This window comes from Podarcis liolepis (genome assembly GCF_965112155.1).
Source record: "Podarcis liolepis genome assembly, chromosome: Z".
Classification (NCBI taxonomy): Eukaryota; Metazoa; Chordata; class Lepidosauria; order Squamata; family Lacertidae; genus Podarcis; species Podarcis liolepis.
In genome coordinates, this window is record NC_139570.1 from 8166385 (window position 1) to 8190073 (window position 23689).

Genomic DNA, 23689 nt, shown 5'->3' on the forward strand with positions numbered 1-23689 from the left:
CAAGGGGGGGGGGAAGGGTCACCACCAGTAAGTTCACCCTTGCTCAGTTTTGCAAAAATGGAAAGAAAGAAAAAACCCGGGTCAGCATTTGTATGTGGAAAATTGCAAGGGGAAGATTGTCCTTCACCCCAGGAAGCAAAATGCCTCGGGCTGGGCATGCTTTTTTGTAATGTCCTATAGCAATTTAATAGAATTAAGTCATTATTTTAATGGATGTTGATTTAAATGTGTAGGGGAGGAAGTTTGTGAATTATTTTTCAGCGGCCGTCCCACTGCTTATCCCCAGTTCCAGCCCTAATCATCGGATCCTGTGAGTCTTTCACTTGCCATTCATCTTCTTTCCACTTTATTTTAATAAGCAAGCGATGCTACAAGGCGTCCATGCTGACATTACACCTTCCTAGAAGTGGGTGTTAATGATACCGTGCGTGTGAGCAATATGTAGCTGCTTGTTCTTAATTAATCTATTGAGCTTGACTTGTGACATAAGGGCTGCGAGATGCAAAATATGTGCCTTGGTTTTAATTTTGAGACACACAAACTTGCTTAACACGACATCTAGAGATATTATTAGCACGAAAACCAAAGCCGCTAATTAAAAATCACTTTCTGCAGGAGGAAGATTCCCACAGCAGGTCCTCAAATGCTCTGCCCGACACCAGCCACCCAGAGAGTAGCATCTGGCCTGCCACTCCTGCCTTCACCAATGGGAATCGTGATCCAAGGAGACCTAAAATAACATTTGATGATACGTAAGTAGTTAGAGCAAACCTACGCAGCCATTTCTTGTTCATGCTTTAAATTGGCAGAGCCCTGCAATTGCCTAGATTTGAGGCACAGACTCCAAGAAAATGTGGGAGTTGCCTGTAACTCCAGCAGCATCTGACATGGTGCCCTCTGGATTTGTTGCTGGACTCCAGCTCTTAGGAATACAGGAATCTGTCTTATACTGAATCAGACTCTGATTGGCAGCAGCTCTACAGGGTTTCAGACAGGGAGCCTGTCCCAGCCATACCTGGAGATGCCAGGGATTGAACTTGGGACCTCCTACATGCAAGGCACGGTCCTTCCCAAATCTAAGCATCCCCGAATCCATTGGCTACGCTGGCTGGTGCTAATGGGATTTGTAGTCCAACAACATCCAGAGGGCACCACCCTGATTTTCCTTGCTACACTTTATAACTTAAATATTTTAATGCCTGAGGAATTCTTACTGCACATGTTGCAAGAATTCAGTTACAGTTCTTGAGATGTTTGGAACATCTGTATTTCCAAAGAGCTGATATATAGGTAGTAGCTGGGAAATATTGATGGAGGCAAAACGTTAGAGATCTCCTATGTTTGAGTATAAGAACCTGACATAATTAGAACCTTAGTGGATTAGGATGGCAATCCTATGTGTGCACTTAACTGAAAGTAAGCTCCACTGAATTCGTTAGGACTTGGTGCCCCAGCCAGCATGACTAATGGCCAAGGAAGATGGTGAGTTGTAGTTAAGCAAAATCTGCAGGGTCAAGACTTCCTCATACTTGATCAAACCCCTCCATGTGGTCCATAGCCTCAATCTTTCCCATGACCACCACAATGACTATTTAAACTACAAAAACTAGGCACACTCAGAGTATTCCTGCAACTAGCATCATGACTAGTTTTGCCCTTAAGGCTATGTCTCATCTTCTCTCCCTGTGCCTCTTCTAACTGGAGATTCCAGGGACTGAACATATACCCTTTTGCATTACCACTATTGCCACTATCCTCATTTAGGTATTTGTGTGGAATTTTAGCTTGACCATCATGTTAGAACTATATACGTCTTCTCTTTTTCCTGTTGCATAATTTTACATTTTAGCTTTTCTAATGGAACCTTGTTACGGTTAATCACTTTGAATTGTTTCTCTTTTCCTTCTGTTCAGCAAAGTTTAATAGGCCCCTTTGGGCTCCTGGTTTCCACAGTTAGCCATTTTGCAGCCAGCTCATCAATCACTTCTTTGCATCCAGCAGCTTAGCACTGATAAGACTGAAAGAAGCAAAAATAAATGGGCGCTTCTCCTCCTGGAAACCAGTCAGCGCTTTTTATCAGATATTTGACATACAAGAGCATTCTACAAACATAAGGCTTAGCCATGGCTTCCACTTAACTGCAGTGAAGCGTTGTATCTAAATACCTAAACAGTGGTTAATAATTGGCTGCAAGCCAGGAAGAGAGCTTATTTGTTGAGGCATGAGTTTTTAAATATTATTTGTCTTAACCACGGTTAAGCATTACATCTGCATTGAACAAGCCATGGTTGCAATAATTCCCTCAAGCCTCAAGGCTCTCTGGCATCTCTAGGTCTCATCAGTGTCTCTCCAGGGGGCAGGGCCTGGATCATGACAGTAAACCATTGTTTGTCTATATGTTTTGGATCTTAATCAAGGGAGATTCAGTATCAGATAGTGGGCACACTGTCAGGCGAGAAGAACAAAGGGGACCCAGCTCAGCCAGAAAGCTCATCAAGTGCCCTTGGGCCAGTCACACTCTCAGCCTGCTTCATGATAAGGTGACAAGGATGAAACAGGACTGGAAAGTCATGTACGAGGGCAATAGTTTCTGGGAATAATTAAAAACAGCTGATCAAGGCAACAAGTCCTGTCGGTATTAAGCTTCAGACATCAGCTAAAAACCACTTAAGCTTTCCCTAGAGCATAGTACAGCCATGTGTATCGATGAACAATTTGTTTCCTTTCCTTTTTCTTTTTATGCCACACTAGCTCCCAGTCTGTTTGTTTCCAGGCACAATTCAAAGTGCTGGTTATGACCTCTAAAGCCCTAGAAAGGTCCAAGCTCTTTGAAAAACCATATTCCCCCATAGAAACCTGTCTGGGTTTTGATAACTTTCAGGGAGGCCCTTCTCTTAGTCCTGCCACTCTCGCAGGCATACTTGGTGGAGATGCAGGAGAGGGCCTTCTCGGCGGTTGCTCCCAGACTCTGGAACTCCCTCCCTAGAGAAACTGGACTGGCTCCCTCCTTGCTGTCCTTCTGCCAGCAGGTGAAGACTTTCTCATTCCAACAGGCTTTGGGAAACTGGCTGCTTTTCATGAAAGCCCTGGTGCAGTCTTGCTGGTTTTTTTATAACGATCTGCCTGTTTTTTTAAATATATCTTTTATATATAGTTTTAATTCTGTTAATGTTTAATAGTTTTATTTATTTTTCCTATGTTTTTAGCTGCTCTTATTTTGTCTGTAAGCTGTCTGGACTCCCTGTCAAATAAAAAGGCAGGGTATAAATAAGTAAGGATATTTGTGAGGATTTTGTTTTTCACCACATAAAACATATGTGATCAAGCTCACCACGATTCTGTATGATAAACTAAACAAGTGTTAACCAGGTGTAAAAACCAAGTCTAAACCAGGCCAATGAAACAGGAGCAGCTAACAGAGGGATGTCACCAAGAAGCCAGCTTGCCAACACCTTTATCACCATCACTAACCTGGACAGTGTGGGGAAGGGGCAGCGGCAAGCTTGGAGCCAGACCAGGGCACCAATATTGCCCATCCAACACTCCTCCCAGTGTGCCCACATGGTCCCAACCTCGTCAGCACCCTGCTGTGCCCATTCTTTAAACAGATGGTGACACTGGAGCCTCATTTGCTACAGCTGCTGCTGCTTACTCTTTTTCTCCTTGTTTTCTCAGGCTTCGCAATGCAGATCACTACATGCAAGAGGCCAAGAAGCTGAAGCACAAAGCAGATGCCCTGGTAGGTCTCCACATTCTACTTCCCAACCCCACCCCCCACGCGCCTTGTAAGGCAGTTTGCTCAGAACTGCAAAGGTATCGTGATAAGCCAGAGGGCCGCTTCAGATTTGCATGGTGTATTAAAGTGTGCAATTAATTACTCTAATTATTGGCGCAGAGCACCATTAATTAGCAGAATATGCACATCATCTACAGTAACACAGGGTGTTCCCAGATAATGTCTTCTGGCCAAGTGGCAGCAATCAGGCCGTTCAAAGTTGGATTTACCAATCAATTGCAGGGCGGCCATTTAGGCAGTGCCCACCCCCCATGGAAAATGCACCTCTCTCCAAAGCTAGAGCACTAACAAGGACACAGATTCGCCCTTGTTGAATATGCTAATGTATGCATATAGATGCAGATTTTGAAATAATTACTGTAATTTAAATAAGACAGTACTGTATATCTAACCATAGTGAGGAAAACTGACCAAGGGACCAGAGCCTCCTGTCCAGAACTGATACCAACTGGGATAACAATATTCACTTGGAAAGCTTGTTGAAAGAGCTGGAAATATTAGAAGGCTTGTTGTCCTGTTACTGAGCCCTGTACAGTGGATCAGATGTGGGCATGACTTATCACCAGTCCCTCTTCCCAGGGAACTCTGCAAGGGGAATGGGGTTCTGCTAGCAAGCCTCTGCACCTACAGTTCCAGGATTATTTGGGGGAACCTATGATTACTGTTGAGAATGGTGTAAAAGTACTTTAAGAGGACATTGCAGGTGTAGCCTGTTTGTGCAGCATTTATTCTGGCTGGTAGTAACTGTTAAGTTGTGGGTGAACATATCAGACGACACAGTGATTCTTCCAAAGCAGCTCTTTATTTGCAAGCTGGAACAGAACTGAAGTGAAGGCCTCAGTCAGCCTGCTTATATAGAGCTCCAATACCTTGTTACTGTAATAACTTTCTAAAACTATCCAATCACTGAACGTCACTTTCGATCCTTCATTTGCATACAAACTATCCAATCACTGAACATCACTTTCGATCCTTCATTTGCATAACTATCTACAGTATCCCCCTGCTGGCCCAGGGTGAGAACTTCAGTACATAACAGTACTGAAGTACTAGGGTCTTGGCCTCTGCTGCCTTTGTAGCTTGGGAAGGAGGTGCCTTGGGTAGAAACCGGGTTTCTCTGCATGCAAAGAAGGCACTCTCTCACTTGGCTGCATTCCCTCCCTTGATCCGCTCCTGGCGTAATTCAGAATTTGGACTGTGCCCTGTGCTCATCACTGAACTCATATTCATACTTCTTGAAGGGCCTGTTCTACGATGGGGACCCGAGCTGATTTGCTGATGCCAGACTATGGCGAGCATGCTCATAAACATAGCTATCCATTGATGAATATTTCCAAAAGCACCTTACCATGGCCAGTTGACCTTTAAAGGAGCTTGAACATTTGTGTACCCCTTGGAGCCCACTAGCAAACAGTTGGAGGCAATGGCTCATGGCCGCTTCTGCACACCATGCCAGTTTGTTCACCCCACCCTACCCAACCCTGTGCTCCACTCCCTACTGCCCAATTTGCTCAGCATGTTGATGAGCCTTTCAACTTGCTACCTTTATCTGCGTCTGGCAGAATTTAGTCTGTTTCTCATGCAGCACTAATGCAAAAAGGCACCGTGCATCATGCTGCTGCCTGAAGGAAGCTCTTTCCCATCACATGGTGTTGCTGAATATCCCCTATGCTCTGACTGGAATGCAGAGACAAGCACCATTTAACAACTTGACAGCAGCCTCACATGACCATCACAGACCTCTCACGTATCCATCATGGCGAAGGAACAACCTATATTTGACCCTATTTTTTTACCCCATCCCTGAGCCTCCTGTTATTCTTGCCAGGGCCCTCATCACATGCCCACTTTTATTTTCCTGGATTTGCCTGCAGTTTGTTATCTCCATGTCCAATCAAGTCACCTCAAGTAGCTGTCACCTTTCTGACAAACTAGGTATGACATTAGAGTCATCATTGCATTTAGCATTGGGAGGGTTGTATTTTTTTATATAAAAATCAGTGCAAATTGCATCCGTTTTGGGTGGTTGATAAATAATGGGAACAGAACATGCACAGAGGGATTTTAACACTTTCCTCCCCTCGTCTTGAGGGAAATTTAATAATAATAATAATAATAATAATAATAATAATAATAATAATAATAAAAAAAAATTTTATTTATACCCCACCCTCCCCGGCCAGAGCCAGGCTCAGGGCAGCTAACACCAATAAAATTACAATAAAAACATAATAGGGGGGGACAATTTAAAATACAGGTTAAAATGCAATTTAAAATGCAGCCTCATTTTAAAAGTACCCCATAGATCGAAACCATAAGGGGAGGGAAACATAAGGGTCAGACTGAGTCCAAACCAAAGGCCTGGTGGAACAGCTCTGTCTTGCAGGCCCTGCGGAAAGATGTCAAATCCCACAGGGCTCTAGTCTTTTGTGACAGAGCATTCCACCAAGTCGGGGCCAGTTGATCTTCTTCATTATTTTTCATTGGCACCAGTGAGGGATTTCCACCCAATGTGAGAGGAGAGGATTACATAAGAGGGGTCTTCAGAAGAGGGCTTCCCCTCAGGGCTTTACTGATCCTAATGTAGAAGGAGGCGGTGCACAGGTGAGGCTCAAAATCAACAAACCGCCCTTCATTAAGTCTTTCTTGGTGGTTAAGTCATGATTGTTCATGTGTATATCTACATCAGCTGCACACAGAAGCTGTCTTCAGGCAGTCATAAGTGGCGTAAATGTCAGAGAGAAGGGAGTGCATGCACGCTAGCTTCACACACTGTTGCTGTTCCAGTTACTCCCTTTACTCAAAGGGAGCCTCTGCTACACAACGAAGCTCCCCACGCATTCTAGAACCCTGAAAGATCAGTATGGCTGTCTCCCTCATTCACTTTCAGCAGGTATTTTAAAAATAAGAAAGGTCCTGTTCACTGAAACATTTGATGGCCGAAAGATACTGTTTTTCAGGGGCTTATCCGGTGACTGTCTTCCATTTCATAGCAGTTTCCAAACATGCTGCCACCAACTTGAAGGAGATTAATGATTTCTATAGTACAACCTCATTATGTTCCTTGGGTGTCTCATGTACTTACCTGGCTTTGCTTCACATTGGTTTGTGACCTGACTGTTGCTTCAGCAGCAGAAATAAAAACCTATGCATAGATAGGTATAATACCATTCATGGCAACCTTAAAATTATCAGCTATGAAGATACGTGACTTTTAAATTTTTCTCAGATATTTTAAATGTGGGGATTTGGGGGGGGGGGGTTAAAATGATATGGTTTGCTGTTTGCTTCCTATTTGGGAGGAGGAGTTAAAGAATAGAGGAGGCTTTCCCGCTGCAAACAGTCTCCCTCCAACTGGTAGAGGACAATGTGGAAGAGGGTGACAGAGCTATCGTGCTCATTTTGGCCACTTATGAATGCATGGATAAGGCTGAAAAGTGTACAGCTGATGCAGATATACCTGTGAATGAAGACTTTGATCCTTCATTTGAAGTTCATGGCTTTAGAACCATTCAATTAAGCCACTTACAGATGCTGTGGCTCTTCTTTGCTGGAGTGGGACTATAAAGACTACAAGGGCTCACCATCTCTGGTTTTGACAAAAATGTATGAACCATTGGGTTCGTGTATGCCTACCCCGAAGTCAAACCTGTGGCATTATCTTGAATGTGCTTCTTCTTCCCCCTTTTCAGGTGGAGAAGTTTGGCAAAGCGGTGAATTATGCTGACGCTGCCCTTTCCTTCATCGAGTGCGGCAATGCTATGGAGCGCGATCCATTAGAGGCGAAATCTCCATACACTATGTACTCCGAGACTGTGGAACTCATCAGGTTAATGGCTTTCCTGTGATCATTCTCATAATCTCATTTCACTCATAATTAGAACTTGCTACGCTTTTTAAAAGTATCATTTCGACCTCATTAATGATTAGTCCAAGGCATCTTCATCTCAGAAGTCATCATAATTAGTTCTTCTTGCCATTTTATTAATGTCACAGAAAATTTATAATTGATGGACACTGCTCTTATAAATTAGCCCCGTTAGAGGTTATAATGTGTGTGTTATATAATTTGCAATATTCATAAAATTAAAATTGAAATGTAGTGGGTGGAAGTAAAGCATAGTAATTTCACCATTTGGCAGTGACACTTGTCTTTTAAAAGGGATAGTTTTATCATTCCAGACATTAAAGGGAGCCCACTGGGATCTCTGTTATAAACCCTGTTTTCCAGAGGTTTGTAATTTGGCTGTTAAAAATTGTTCCAGAATGAAATTTGTCAGTTCGTTTCAGCTTTTCAGCCCCTGTTTTGCATGTATATGCACACATACACACAATTTTTTTTGACTTGCATAGATGTGTGTTACTGGCTGAGAGAAGCATGCCAAAATTTTGTTAGCTTCAGTTTCCAGTGGTTGCTGTTACATGGGGGTCAAACGGGTTTGGCAGGGGAGGGGAACTTTCCTTCTTTACAAAAAGGCAATCAGTGATCAGAGTGAATAGGATGACGTCTAGAAATCACAGTACAAACAGAAGCATGGGTGAGCCCTTAGTCTGAATCCAACCAAGAGGGTTGGATTCAGAGTGCATGCTATATTTCAAAGACTATACGCCTTCATTTCAAAAGGAGTTTGCAGGATCTTTCCCATGTAGTGGTTGTGATCAGCAGTCTTTGGCTAAATTCAACTTGACAGAGATAAAGATAGATCTATTGATCAGTTAACCCAGCTCTATTTATGGGCTGGTAAATATGAGATTTCCTTGAAGATCCTGGAGTTAATAAGTTCTGCCCCAGAGCAGTTTTCAATTCAATTTCCTTTGCTGCAACAACTCTCACTTAATATGGGAACACTTTTTAATAGCAGCTGAAACATGGCAGGTATTAAAACTATTGCCATTTATTTATTTACTTGTTTTATAGGAAATATGGCTAGCCTGCTTTTCCATAATGCTTAAGGCAGCTCAGGGCGTAACTTTAAAATAGCTATGGATCTTTATCTATATAAAAATAAGCAACAGTAGCCGTAAAGCTCCAGGTTGGCAAAGTTTGGCCAGATCCAAAGGCCTCAGAGGATAGATAAGGATGGAGGAGAATCTTCGTTCAGTCCGCTTTTTTATGTGAACAGATCTGATTTGCACCTCCCACACCAATGTGCAGATTGGAATGCAGTTACCCTTTGAATTTCACGCTTCTCCAGATTATACAGTCCAGCCTTCAGCTCTGAAGCCATATCAAAATGTGTAAAAGATAGAAGTGTGTAAAAGTTTTGAAATGTCTGCACTGAGACAAACTGCTATTTAAATATGCATTTTGTAGTAAAATGTTTATTTAAGAATTTATTTAAGAATTTCCATGCAAACATGGACTGATGGATGAACAGTTTTGAAATTGACACAAACCAGAAAGACTGAGCAATCCAACCCTACAGATTGGGCCTTATATAGGCACCAAAATCAAAGGAGGGAGGATCATAACCATTCTCTGGATTGAAATTATTTTATTTTAGCTGTTGAATTTCAAGTAGATTCTGCATCAAGGACCTTGGACTGGTTTTGAACTACAGTGCTGATGTGGAGGCAAACTATGGTTTGCAGCCACTATATCTTGCCCTATAAGGGAATATCAGCCCTGATTACCTTGAACCAGTAGAAGAGGAGGAGGCACATGAGCCCCTCATGTGGTTTGCAATGGTTTGCAATGGGTAAACCATGGTTTGACCTTAGAATCAAAGAGTTGTAGAGTTGGAAAGGGACCACAAGGGTTGTGCAGTATAACCAACTCTGCAATTCTTTGATTTTGTGAATCCCCTGCAAAGCATGTGAAGGACTAAGGGAGCAGAGTTGCTTCCTGACAAGCTAGCTGGCATCTGAATTGATTCCACTGAAATACATTGTTTGAGGTGATATCTGTGGGGCAGTGTGTGCAATGGCCATTCATCTGCACATGCAAGCCATTAAAAAGTCAGGTGTCAACCCAAATGTACAGGACCAAGCATTGTGCACGCAGCATATGAACCAACTTTCCCTAGCAGTTGTGGGATTTCCCCTTAGAAACGTATATTTATAACATGAAAGAATTCAATGTCAGGGAAGTATCAGTGAGGAAATAGTACATGCTTTGCATTATGAATGAGTATTTGTTTACATAGCAGAAATGTACCGGATTTGAAAAGAAGCTGTTATCTTTGGGGAAATAATATGCCTTGTAAATATTTCAGAATGTGTATTTGCGTGCAGCTCTGGTTTAAACAGAAAGGGGAGATCACAAAGGAGGTTTCAGGACAGCAGAATGATCACATACTAAAACACAACTAAACCAGACCTATCCATTGGATGGGCTGAACCTCACCCCTGTTCACAGCTTCCCCCCTCACTTCATGTTGCATTTCATTATCTGAGCTCCAATGCCAGGTGCTATCCTAGCTGTTGGAAGTGTTCAGAGAAACAGGTGTGGGGAGGTAATCTGTGGGCAGAGAGGCATCAAGCACCACTTGTGCACCTTTTCTGATATGTAGACCTGCCCTTTTTCTCCACTGTGGAAGGGAGCCACATAGGCTGTGTCCTACCTGCACTAGTAAAGGCAGTGGCACTCTGGATGCCAGGGGGTGGGAATCACAAGTGGGGAGAGTACTGTTTTGCTCAGGCTTCACATAGGCATCTAGCTCGCCACCATGAGAACAAGATGCTGGGCTAGATGGGCCATTGGCCTGATCCAGAAGCCTTCCTTATGTTCATATGTTTGGTGCACATAACATTTTAAAGCCATGAGTCTGTTGCCCTCACATACAATTTTGCCCTGGAGAGAGAGAGCGGGGGGGGGGGGGGATTTGTCAGAGCTGGAAGATACAGTGTAAGCAAGTGATGTCCCTTGTCTCTTCCTGCTGTCTTCCCTCCCAGCAGACCTTTGGGGGTTCTTTTTTTAATCCATTTTGCTAATTATAGCTATTCAAAGGCTCAGATGCACGCAGATGACATTGATTTGTGAGAATGAGCAACACATCACAGTGACTCAGGATGCCAGAAATACGGCTGCCAAGGCTGTTTAGACTAATTGTATCTTTAAATCCCTTCCTTTTTAAGCGTGCACATCCTCAAAGGATACGAAACCTTAATTTGTCCTGAGCCACCAAGTATGACAGAAGCTGTCGTAAAGCACAAGAAGGGGCAGGGGAGGAAGAAAATGAAGAAAGAAAGCGCTGAACTAAAAGGGTCCTTTATATATGAAGCACATAATGGTGATGACGACAGGGGCGGCAGTGATCCAGTGCGGTAAAAGCAGTGCATTTCTCCTGCACTCCATTACTCCCTTGTAAATGAGACCGCCCGGATACCTTAAAACCTCCTTATGCAACACTGAACTCTATTACTTACTCTAACACAAGTACCTGTGAAATTGTATTAAGGCACAGAACAATGGTTTTTCTATGATGATTTGATTTTCAGAAGGCTTAAGTGTGCGGAATGTTGCGGGTGGTGAGGGACACTTTCATCAGGGAAGGAGGGGAGGGGGAGAAGGAAAGGAAATTGCCCAACTTTATTATTCGCAAGCCAGGACAGGAAACAGTTGAGCAGCAAGGGGCCCCCTCCTGCAGTTCAGTGTCACAGGTGATGCACTCCACACAGTTGTTTTGTTTGAGAGTGCATTGCCCACATGCTAGTCTCCCTAAGTTTGAAAGCACTTGAGGAGCCTAGACCTGGAAAGATCTCTGCCTTTGAATTCCCAAGGGGATTAGAACACTCCAGGTCTAGGTGGACCAATCGCTTGACTCACTCATTTTTCTCAAAGCATCCTTGCTGACACTCAATATTTCATCCCTCTTCTCCTTTTTCTCCTCCCCCCTCTCCCCCCTTAAATCTCTCTCCACTAAAGGTATGCCTTGAGACTGAAGAACTTCACTTGCTCTACAGCCACAGATGGAGACAAGAAACTGGCAGTTCTATGGTGAGTTGTCTTCCTCAGCCCTGGTTTAGACAACTTAGATATAACAGCAGGGTAGATATTGTTGGGCAGCTGCCAAGGGTCCTCACCCAATGGGAGAGTCCATGGTCCTTCTCCTTGTTTAGGAAAGTGAACAAGGCATGTGAGCAGTGCCCAGGTTCAAAGAAAGGCAACCTCCACTCAACTTGCTCTCCCTCCCTCCCTCCCTCCCTCCCTCCCTCCCTGTGGCCATGGGGAGAGGAACCTGTGTCCCAAGGGTTGCATGTGGCCCTCAACTTGTTTCTCACGTGGCCTCTTACACAATTTCATTCTGTGTGTGTATAAGGTTTTTAAACAAATTCAAATACAATAACCATCACTTATCCAATAGTACATCTAATGGTGTTTGTTTTATCCATTGACAATAGACATACACTTACACATTCAACCTTCAAACATATTACTTAACGTAACCTTTCCACTGAGAATATTGAGCTGTTGCTCGCCCCCCCCCCCGCCTTGAGTCAACAGCCCTTCATAGGGGAAAAGGTTCCCACTCTAAGGGAGGTTGAAGACTGGACCCAAAGGGAAAGAGGCAACAAAATGCTGGTGAAGTGACTAGAGTACTGAGCTATGCTTGGGGAGAGACTAGGTTCAAATCCTTACTCAGTCATGAAGCTCAATTAGTACTCCTGTTGTGCCCCCCCCCCCACACACACACACGCACACTCCACAGGCTTGTTGTGAGGATAGTCACAAAAGGCCATGTGCACTGCCCCGAACTCCTTGTAGGAGAGAAAGGATAATATGTAGAGCAAACGATATGTAGAGCAAATGATCCAGCCAAACCCATGCACTTATGCATCAATAAAACTGCTTACACATTTGCAAAGCTAAGCAGGGTCCGGTATGGCTTCACATTGGATGAGGGACTGTGTGTTGAGATTCCTGCATTGCAGGGAGTTGCACCAGATGACCCTGAGTGCCTTCCCACTCTACAATTCTATGGTTCTATGAATCCTCATTTATTGAAATGAGAATTACGCACGCACTTAACAGCACAATTCCAACATGTCTATTCAAGAGTAAGTGCTGTTGAATTGAGTGGGACTTACTCTCAAGTTAATGGAGTTAGGATTGCAGCCTCAGTCTCTCCCACTCGTATCAGTTGCACTTCAGACCGATGCACATGTATTTTTCTTGGTTTTACAGATTTGAAGCTCATTAAAATTATTGTGAGATAATTGCAGCTTCACCATGGTAGGGGCAACTGACGGTCTGATGGGGAATGAGGACATATGATTCTGGGTCTGCTTAATTTGGACTGGATTGTGTTTAGTTTGCAATTTCATTAAACAGAAGAAATGTGTTTTTCCCCCCAAAAAAAACTTGTACACAGCTATCGATGCTTATCCCTTCTCTACCAGAGAATGTTTAAACTAAAGAGGGAGAATGCTATGAAGTACTCCAGATCTCTTATGGAATACTTTAAGGTAAGCATCAGTTTGTTTCTCTTACTCTGAGTGCCACACAGAAAACCTCAGGTTGAGCCATGGTTGACTCTAGATGGGCAACTGGTTTGCACACGGCAACTATTTATGTAAGCTGACCATGGTGTTTCTGTAAGCATGTGAAAAGCCCCATGTGGTAAATGTCAGCCCATAACAGTATGAGGGGCAATTGCAGCACCTGTGCATGTTACATTTAATATCCTCAGTATTGATTTTTATGTGTGTACATTGACAATCCCATATGAATTTTGTGAATTGCAGCATTTACTGGTTTATGTCCCCTCCCTGTTGTAGGACATAATGCTAATGGGCCAATTAAGACATGTGGTTGCATCCACATTGCCTGCTTTATTTGGAATGAAAATTTTCATCCACTTAATTCTTATGGTGTTTTTGAACACTAGTCTGCTTTGAGGTTTTGGCTAACAGAGCATAAACAACAGCGAGACTTTGGGTTTTGCAGTTCCCACTCCCCTCTCCTACACCAACATTGCTATGAGGAGAGGTTGGATGCCTGCTTTAAAATGAACTGGAGATACTCTGGTTTTAACAAGCCAGGGTCATAAACCATATCATCTTCTTGACTTGTTACAATAAATTCTGGAAGTGAATGCTTATTATTTCATCCTCCAGGCTACACCGGGGGGGGGGGGGAGTGGAGCAGGCAAGCCTGAGAGTAACTTCTGCTCATTCGTGTAGTAGTATTAAACCATGGTTTTTTTCAGCCCCAAGGTGTAGTGAATTTCCCTCTCTCACACACACACACACTGAAGCTCATCATAGATAAGCATTGAGGTTGCTTCCTGCAATTGGCCCATCAGTTTTCAGCTTCCTCCTTGCCCTTCTTTCTTTTACTTAAAGTGGCTTTACTTTAATTCTTCCACCTTTTAATTAGCTGCAAGTCCTTTGCTAAATGGGACTTCCTTCTGAGTAAATATTATTGAAGTTAGATATTGTAAGCATGGGCCTATGAGAAATATATGCTAAATTTGATGCTATGTGGAAACATCATTTAAATGTCATTTCCAGCCTCCCTGTAGAATAGCAATCTCTTGGCAATGCTAAAGCTTCCTAGTGTGTAAGCAACCACTGCTGACATTCATAATATATCTGGGCATTCACAGATTTGTATGGATTTTCTAATGATAATTAAATACCGAGTATTCGCTGTAACATGGACACATGCGCAGATATTGGCAGCTTGAACCAAAAAAGCCCAGGCCTACCAGTATAAGCAAGACCACAGTCTTCAGTGCAAGTTTACGAATATTTTTCAATTATGAGATGCAATTTCTCCTCATTTCAAGTTATCATCCTGAGCTTTTGTGTCCTGATGTAAAGTTTGCTGATTTCCCTTGCAAGGTGAAAAACATCCTTTGCAGAAGGAATTTTAGATAAAGATAATTAAACCACCTTCACAAAAGGTGCTTGATTTATTCTGGAGTTCTGGTATATAGCATCTTTCATTGACTTTTATCATCCTAGTTAGAGCCCACTAATTATCCAACCTGCGGGTTTCCCCCTCACCCTTTGTTTTTAGTTTAAAGGGGATTATTATACTGGTATGGTTATATATATATATATATATATATATATATATATATATCCTTCTGCTTTGCTACTGAAGTAGGTAATGCCTTCCTTTGCGCTGATCAATATTAATGCAATGTAAATCTTCCTTTGTGTCTGCTGCTGAGTGAACAAAGACCTGTTTCTTTCTCTCTTTTTCCCCTAAACTTGTTTTTCTTACAGAATTGTTCCAAAGTTTCACAGGCCCCTTCTCCCTGGGGAGGAAATGGAAAGTGAGTATTCTCTCTTTGTGGGAAACGACCAGTTAGATGGGATAGAGGGGTGAGGGCTTTATTCGTTGATGAAGATAAGTAGTTATATTACGATGAAATGTTGCATGAGTTAGTTTGGCATGCAGAACAAGGAGAAACCTTGTGTGGATTGATCGATCCCACTCTCTTCATCAGCGCAGTTTTTAAAGCCAAATGAGGAACATAAAAAGAGCTGTTAATCGAGTAGGAAGTATCATGGTGTTCCAGGATGCCAAAATAGTTAATCTCCAGGGCAATGATTCCAGCCCGCCCCGCCCCCCCCCCAAAAAAAGATTTGTTCAGTAATGAAAGGCCAATGAATATTTCATTGATAAATGGTAAGTGCTGTTTAATAAAACTGGAAGCATAATAGTGGTGAATACATGAATGCACTTATTCAACCGATTAACTGGACCCTTATATTAAAACTAAAGCAGCTTTATTTTATTTAATAAAATTTATACACATCTAAATTGAAGGTGATTGTTTTGCTTTTTTAACAAAGTGGTTTACCAAAAAGATAACACAATTTTTAAAAAGACAACAATAATTTAAGATTTTTTAAAAGTTAAAGTAACAGTAGACGTAAGAACAGATTAAAATTTGCACCAACATTCTAAATAACTGGGTAGACCTGTCTAAACAGAAATGGTTTTAGCAGGCACCAGAAGGAGTACAGTGATGGCGCCCGCCTGATATCAATAGGCAGGGAGTTCCAAAGTGTCAGTGCTGCCACACTAAACAAATGATTTCTTTCAGCAAATTGGCTGAGTGGGCACATACAGAGTAAGGAGATCATACAAGTAAAGTGGTCTCAAACTTGTTAAGGGCTTTATATACCAACAGTAGCCCATTGAACTTCGTGTGGTAACAAATCTGCAACCAATATAGTATCAATCAGGCTTGCCTTTCTAACTCATGCACATGCTGTGGACCAGGCCTTTGTACCTTGAGACCCACCAAACTGAACTGAACCAATAACCCATCAGGTGTTGCCAACCAGGAGCTTAATAAAGCCTTCTCTTCTGTTGTCCGGCTGGGACAGAAACGGGAAGAGTTGTCACTAACCAGCCTTGTTGATTCCTTGCCATTTGATTTCATGAGTCACAGGTTGCGCAGGGCAGGTGCTGCTTGTGAACAGAAAGAACTAATATATGGCGTGAATTGGTTGTTATTTTTCAGTCATTGGTGGGCTGGTCTTCTGTGTATATGAAAGATTTTCCTTTTTCCTGGTTAAGCAGAGTAGCATACAACTAAGGTGTAGCAGAAGACACAGTGGAGAAGGGACCATAGCTAAGTGGTCTGGGGCCACAGAGGGTTGAAAACCCATTATTATTTCTGCCGCAGAGCTGCCAGTTGACATCAAAGGGGTGTTGTTTAGCCCCTGCATGCTCCAAAGCTAAGCATTTAGGGACACTTAAAACACAGGGGGCCTTCCATTTCAAGAGAATGGTGCGCAAGTTCTGTTAAGTAGAATGCAACTTTACGGAACACACAACTTAAATCACTCAAGATATTGTAGCACTCCAAATAATTTGCCCATGTACGTGCACAGAAAATAACAGAGCTACCTGAAAGGCAACACACTGAGATCTGCATTGATGGTTGCAATGTAACCCATATATATATATATATATATATATATATATATATATATATATATATTTGTTGAATAATCTTAGAAAGTTGTCTAATCTAAAAGGAGTGTGGCTGTAACTGTAATGACAGGACCTTGAACTTCTGAATTTGCCACTAGACCATGGGTGTAGCCAGGATTTTTGTTGGGGATGGCAGGACTTTTGGGGGGTAGAACTGATGTGGTTGGTCAGTTAAGTATTCCTATTGTTGGGGTGGCAGCTGCCCCCCCGCCCTTGGCTACGCCCATGCACTAGACAACTGCAGCTAAGTGTTAGCACATATGCTTTGTTTGCAGATGATTCCCCAGAAGGTTGCTTAGCTCATTTGGTAGCATAGCACATGAGACTGTTTATCTCAGGGTTGTGGGTTCAAGCCCCACATTGGGCAAAAGGATTCCTGCATTGGAGGGAGTTGGACTAGATGTCCCTTGGGGTCCCTTCCTACTCAAGGTTTCTATGATTCTTAGGGAATGTGGTCCCTGTGCTGGAAAGGTTCTCCACACCTGTCATAGAGAAATGTGGGGATTGTAATTCTATGAAGAATTCTAACCAGAAATTCTCAATATCTGCACCAAATTCCAAGTCATTTTGGGGGAAACCATGACAATAAAACCTATTATATCTAAACCAAAGCAAACAATAAACAGTAGACAGTATTGAAGTCATGGCTGTGTTGCACAGGTGTTTGGGATTTTGCATATGCCCCCAAATGTTTACGTTTAGGGTGTTAATTGTATTCCCAGAAACCAGAATTTATTGAGCTCTCTTTGAGTGCACAACACTGCAAGGGCAGGCCCCACAGTGGGGCTTTCAGCTGGCAGATGTTTCCTAATTGCTGGTGTTAGAATTAGAAGAAAATCCATATGAGAGCATTAGCTTAGCTCTAAGTAGGTAACTTAAAGCACAGCTTCTTGTAAAACACTGCCCAGATGAATCGGTGCCAAATAGAAACAAGCCGCCACAGAAGTTCTTAAGGGCATCTATAGAAGTATTTTTAGTTCTGCTTACCCCAGTGCTCTTTAGGGACATAGGAAGCTGCCTTATGCTGAGTCAGACCATCAGTCCTTCCAGCTCAGTATTGTCTGTATACTGACTGGCATTTGCTCTGCAGGATTTTGGGCAAGAGACTCTCCCAGCACCATCTGGAAATACAAGGGACTGAACTTGGGAACTTAGGTTTGCAAAGCAGATGCTCTTCCACCGAGCTATGGCCCTTTCTGTCTAGGGAGCCTTCCAAAATGGTGCATTGTTTACTATGCAGAGGGGCTGGATTTTGTAGCAAATAGTCCTAGTTCATTCACCAAATACTTTGATAGTAAGCCAATAATGCACATTGAGTGTTTTCTAACAGCAGGTTGGAAAATCATTGTAGCTATGAAATATATTTATTTCTGCTGTTCCCTGCAAAATGGCGGCAGTTACTACCTACTCCCCCAACACACACACACACACACACACACACACACCACACAACACACACACATTTTTCCTGCAACCTTAATGCAAAATCTATACCCAGTTTGTTTAATTCTAGGTAAGCTAAAGTTGCAACTGGGGTACTGTCCCTACAAAAATGAAGCAAAGGTGTTTCTCATTGTGTATAAATAACTTTAGAACTGTCCATTTGCAACATTATACAATAATGTTAGTGCATTGCTAGGATAATTTCTAAAAATATAATAGTAATAATACTATCAGCTTATACAGCAGCTTTGAGAGGTAGGCTGTGGCTTTGGGGAGAAGAACTAATTTTTTTTAATATTAGACAAATTTAATAATAGACAAATACTAACAGTGGTGTTGTGGGCGGGGGAACCAGCAGATTAATTGTCAAACATTGTAATGATGTTAATAAGACATGCAAATTAGCCACAGTCTTACAGCTCATGATGAGTTTATGTTGAGAGTCTTGGGAGTTGTATGGCTTGATTAACTTGATTCTTTCTTAACTGAGCAATCTGAAAAATAGTGTTCATAGCATGAATAGGGTTTTTTAAAAAGTAAATGTATGTATATTGTTGTTTTCAGTCATCCCCAGTTACCAAAATTCTCTCCATGGAACTTTGCCTGAAATCCTTCAGCCCTCCAGAAGTTGTCTGACTACAACACCCATCATCCCTGACCATCAGCCATGTCGGCTGAGGCTGATGGGACTTGGAGTCCCACAACATATGAAGGGTCAAAAGTTCCCTGTCCCTGCAATAGCTGGGCTAGATGGACAAATTTAGTCTTATGTCAGCTTCTGCCATGTCTTATCCCAATGAATGCTTGAAACTGTAGTCTGGTGAGGTGCTTAGCATTCTCTGTTACAAACAAGCAGGGGAGGGAATGGGTGTTAAGACTATAGCCCACCTGAGTTGAAAGAGTCCAGCTTCCATTCCTTACAACAGGAAGAATCTGCAGCTAAAAGCTTGTTTGCATTCTGCCTTTCCTTTGCTGTTGGTTTCATGCTAGAGTGCTAAGCAAAAAGTGGGGAAGCCCCCACTGCTTTCATTGGGGCGGGGGAGGAAGAAATCTTCCCTGAGGTTCCCATGGCAACAAGGCAAATTCATATTTGGTCACAGAGATTGTACAGACCATCGCTGGTAGTGCATATTCCTTGATCTGTGTTGTGAACTGCCTTGTTCAGCTGGCTGGCCGGCATCCTGCAAGGGCCTTGGCATATGTTTCCTTCAAAGGGCTGGAAGCGCATCCATTCACCTCCAGCCCCTTTCATAAAGCTTCTTACAGGTGTGATCCAATATACCTCTCTGGTGTATGTTTGATTCTCCTCCCTTTCTTAATTCCGGTGGTGGCTGGTTCTCTCCTGAGACTGGTGGGGACAGAAGGGTGGGAGCCTAACAGTAGGTAGTGCCAGAGCCAGTAATTATGTCCACATCCTCCTTTCTGCTGAGTTCTACAAGGGGCAGCACTGAAAACTAAGGAGGGGGAAGCTGATAGCCAAGGCCACCCCCTTTTCAAGGAAGAAGGCAGGCAAGTTTAAAGTGGCTGAAGGCAGACTGGTGGGACAGAGGTGCTTCATTTGTCTCAATAGACCAGTTTGCACTACCTAAAACAAAGCATTTCAGCAAACTCTGCCCATCAACAACTAGGAAATTTCCCGTAAGGTGGAACCTCATTCTCTTTTCCTTTTCCCAGGAGCACAGGAACACCATCTCCCGTGTCTCTGAGCCCATCGCCCATTGGCTCAGTTGGGAACGCCATGGGTGCTTCAGGATCTTCCTCGTCAGGGAACGTAAGCATTCCCCAGCGCATCCACCAAATGGCGGCCAGCCACGTCAACATCACCAACAACATCCTGCGAAGCTATGAGCACTGGGACATGGCTGACAAGCTGGCAAGAGAAAACAAAGGTGCCTCACACTGTTTCCATGATTTCTCTGATCTAAAGAATGTGAATGTCTCTGGTGGTGGTTGCTTATTACATTCTTTCCCTAGGCCCTATATGCAGGAACCAGAGAAATTCCACTTCCCTCTCTTTTGTTTAAATGAAAGGATGTTTCTAGTCCTCATGAGAACCACTTCCAAGTTGGGGGGGCTGTAGAAAAGGCACCATCTGGTGGGCCCCCTACCTATTTCTATTTAATACATTTCTGTAAAGGTAGCTTTCAACTTATGCACAGGTAACCTACTCACATTCAGCTTTACACGCGGCAAAAAAAAAATATCTTAAAAAATTTAAAGGGGGTGGATGTCGGGGGGGGGGAGACTTTGGCACTCTCACGCACCATTGAATCCAATGTGTTTTGACTATACACAATCTTGACTTTACTCGCTGTATCCAGAACATAACTTAAGCTGAGAGTTGCCTGTACCACCTTTCAAGAATGTTGTGCAGGTGACCATAGTCAAAGTAGACCCACTGAAAGAAATGGACTTAAGTAAGCCCAGGGCTTTCTATCAGCCAGAACTGAGCACCTCTCAGGTGGGCGCCATTGCCATTATAAGAGAACAAGGGGAACATTTGTAGTTAGTTCTGGCACCTTTTCCCATAAAAATAACACTGAGTAAGTTCATTGATTTCAACAGACTGAGTATGACTAAAGTTGGTTATCCATAATTGGTGCTCTATACATTTATTTTTTAGTAGGGAACAAAATGCGAAAGTGACATTTGAAGGACTCTTCTGACAAACATAATTAGGTACAGCTGAGCTGTGTGAATGCTGAGTTCCAAGTACCGACAAGTGGGAGCTGAGCAAATGAGGTCCACATTTGAGACTGTGAATGATATCTCAGCTTTGGCCTTTTCCAGCTTGCTTAAAAGTCAATTTTTGTGGGGGGGAGGGGCGGACATTGCATCTACAACACTAATGGTGTTCATGTGGAGCTGCCTCTTATGACAAATTTGCTGAAAGCCAGGTCATTCTGTTTGCCTTGAGTCCATGACTCATCTAGTGGATTCAGATTAAAGCAGACTCTTCACCGTTGTTGACACTGACAAGCGTAGGTGAGAGGAAAAATGGATGGCTGATGCTTCTTTGAAGGGAGCTGCAGGAGCAAGACTGATGTTTGGACTTGGAAAGCAGCAACCGACTGTAACTCAGTGATAGAGCACAACCTTTGCCTAAAGGAGGTCCCAGGTTCACTCTCTCATACGGAAGGTGGATCAGCCAATTTCAGCTTCTCGTTTTTTCTAATTTTAGTATTTGGTCTGCCACATTTCCACAGCAGCTTGCAATATATTTATTTTTTAAAGTCATTGCTGCAATTCACCTGCATTTCAGGGCACATATTTTTGCAAGCTGTTTGTGTGTGTGTGTGCGTCTGTGTGTGGCAAAAGGTGGGAGTCAACCCAGGTTACACCTTGTAACCATTCATACATTGGCTGTGGTTTACTATGTTGTGTCATTCAAACCAGGTTGGAAATGGTTCAGACAATTTTGGAATGATAACAAATCACGATGGGTAGTTAATCCCCTTCTGCATTTTTGAGGCTCCCTAAAAACCAATAGAATTTATTTGTTCCAGCAAACTAATGTAGATTCCCAGTGCATCTGTGCTAGTGTTCCTCAACTTGGTTCCTTCTAGATATTTTGGCTGGGCCTGATGGCAACAGCATTCCAAAGCATCTGAAAGGCATCTGGTTGAGGAAGGCTGACTTATGCTAAGAGGGGCAGCTGCTGGGGAAGAAGGGCAAGCGCTTACCTGGTCTGCTGCCAAAGGCATCACAGCAGCTTACCTGAAGGGAGAGGTGACAGGAGATTGGCACAGAATAAACACACAGACAACAGAGCTGGCTTGGTTCCACTGGTGCATTTGCACCAGCCTGTAGTGGCTGGACCAGGAGGCAAGCAAAGAGCAGTCACACCCTCCCACTGTGCTAAGCAAAGCAACATGAGATTGCATATATGCTTACATGTGGTGATTCAAATGGCAGGTCAGAAATGAGGGGAGGAATGTGAGAATCGCAACTTCCTAGTCAACTGCATAACTTGTTTTACCTTTTATTTGTTTCCTTGGTACTATTATTATTTATTTGTTTGTTTGTTGTTGTTATATATTGGTTGTACATATGTTTTTGTTTTCTACCTCATGCTCTGAATGTTAAAAGATCACCACGTTCTCTTCCCCTGCAAGCAATTCTGCTTGGAATTGAGTCAAAGCAGCTCAGGTGCTCAGCCAGTAGAGAGAAACCATAACCAGCTATTATTATTATTCCTAAAGCTAAGTGCAGAAATAATCAGCTGCTGAAAATCTCAAATTGCATATTTTGTAACAAGCCACCTTTGTTACTCTAATAAGCCCCATCTCTTGACTCTTTAAAAATGTAACCCACTCAGTTCTGCAAATCATGGCTGATACTCTGGAAAAAAAGCATTGATGCTAGCCTACTCAGAGGAGACCTGTTAAAGTTAATGGACACAGCTAACATTGGTGTGTGTGTTGTTGTTGTTTTGTTTTGTCATGGATTTTGTATTCTCCTTTTGTATTATGTTGTAAACTGCCCTGTGATCTTTGGAGGAAGGGAATTAAATCTGGAATACAGATTTAATAAATAATCATAATACTTTGTGAATGCATTTGTTCAGTTATCCCAGATAGGAGTTCACTTCCTTATTTTTATTTTGCAGAGTTCTTCACAGAGCTGGACTTGGTGATAGCTCCATTATCGCAACACAGCAGTATGACCCACCTGGTCCGTTACGTTCGGCAAGGACTCCATTGGCTTCGCATTGAAGCACACTTGTCGTAGTCACTGCCATCCTGTCCATCACAGCTCCATCCTGTTACCTCCACCGGCACACAGGTGATCACCGATGGAAAGCCACTCTTTTCTGGGACTGTATTCATAGAGATTTGATTTTTTTTTGGCCTTTTTTGCCTTCTTTAAAACAAAACAAAATTATCTGTTAGAAGTGGAATTCACTATAAATTGAAAATATAGATGCTGAGCAGGGTATTTGTTTGTTCTGGTTTAATCAGTATGGATTCTTCCTCTTTTTTATTATTATTTTTGCCTTGCATCTCTTGAATTCTGCCACTCTTGCCTTCCATAACGTGCTTTATGGAATGGGCAGTTCCCTGCAGTATTGCACTTTGTTGAAGATATATACATTTTTGTGAAAATGTCTTGAATCTAAACAAAAATAAACGTGTAGCAGTTCAACCCATGCAATTCAGTATTTCCCTTTGGATGCAGACTGAGAGCTGTTCAGTTTAGTCCTGGTTCCAGTTTTCGGCCAAAAGTCATTGCTAAAATCAGTCCTCAAGAACCAAAACATGAAATGCCTTATACAGAGTTACACACACACACACACACACACACACACACACACACACACACACACACACCATGAGATCACAGTGGACTTGGGGAGATATTTCTATTAATGCCCAAGCAATTATGTTTAATTGATTTGAAATTTTAACATTGCAGCACAATGCAGGTTTAACATCCATTTTAGACTATGCGGTTATATTTTCAACTGAAGGGTATCTGGCTGCCTGTATGGCTTATCTAGATATCATGAATGGGGGGGGGGGCGTCTGGGAGGAACTGGATGTATG

The 23689-nt window shown here is 42.7% G+C and overlaps 1 protein-coding gene across 11 annotated transcripts in view; it reads left to right on the top strand.

The window, feature by feature from the left end:
* AFF2 (ALF transcription elongation factor 2) overlaps nucleotides 1-23288 on the top strand; it is a 399262-nt gene extending 375974 nt beyond the window's left edge. For 6 of the 11 annotated variants that reach the window (XM_083486218.1, XM_083486217.1, XM_083486219.1 and 3 more), the window contains 9 exons: nucleotides 616-752; nucleotides 3676-3739; nucleotides 7489-7625; nucleotides 10874-11062; nucleotides 11664-11735; nucleotides 13111-13204; nucleotides 14975-15024; nucleotides 19818-20032; nucleotides 22753-23288. In XM_083486218.1, the coding sequence (XP_083342344.1) occupies nucleotides 616-752; nucleotides 3676-3739; nucleotides 7489-7625; nucleotides 10874-11062; nucleotides 11664-11735; nucleotides 13111-13204; nucleotides 14975-15024; nucleotides 19818-20032; nucleotides 22753-22874 (1080 nt within the window). In that variant the 3' untranslated portion in view covers nucleotides 22875-23288. The remainder of the gene's footprint in view (nucleotides 1-615; nucleotides 753-3675; nucleotides 3740-7488; nucleotides 7626-10873; nucleotides 11063-11663; nucleotides 11736-13110; nucleotides 13205-14974; nucleotides 15025-19817; nucleotides 20033-22752) is intronic. The other 5 variants (XM_083486223.1, XM_083486221.1, XM_083486220.1 and 2 more) reach the window with 1 other exon arrangement.
* The last annotated feature ends 401 nt before the right edge of the window (nucleotides 23289-23689 follow it).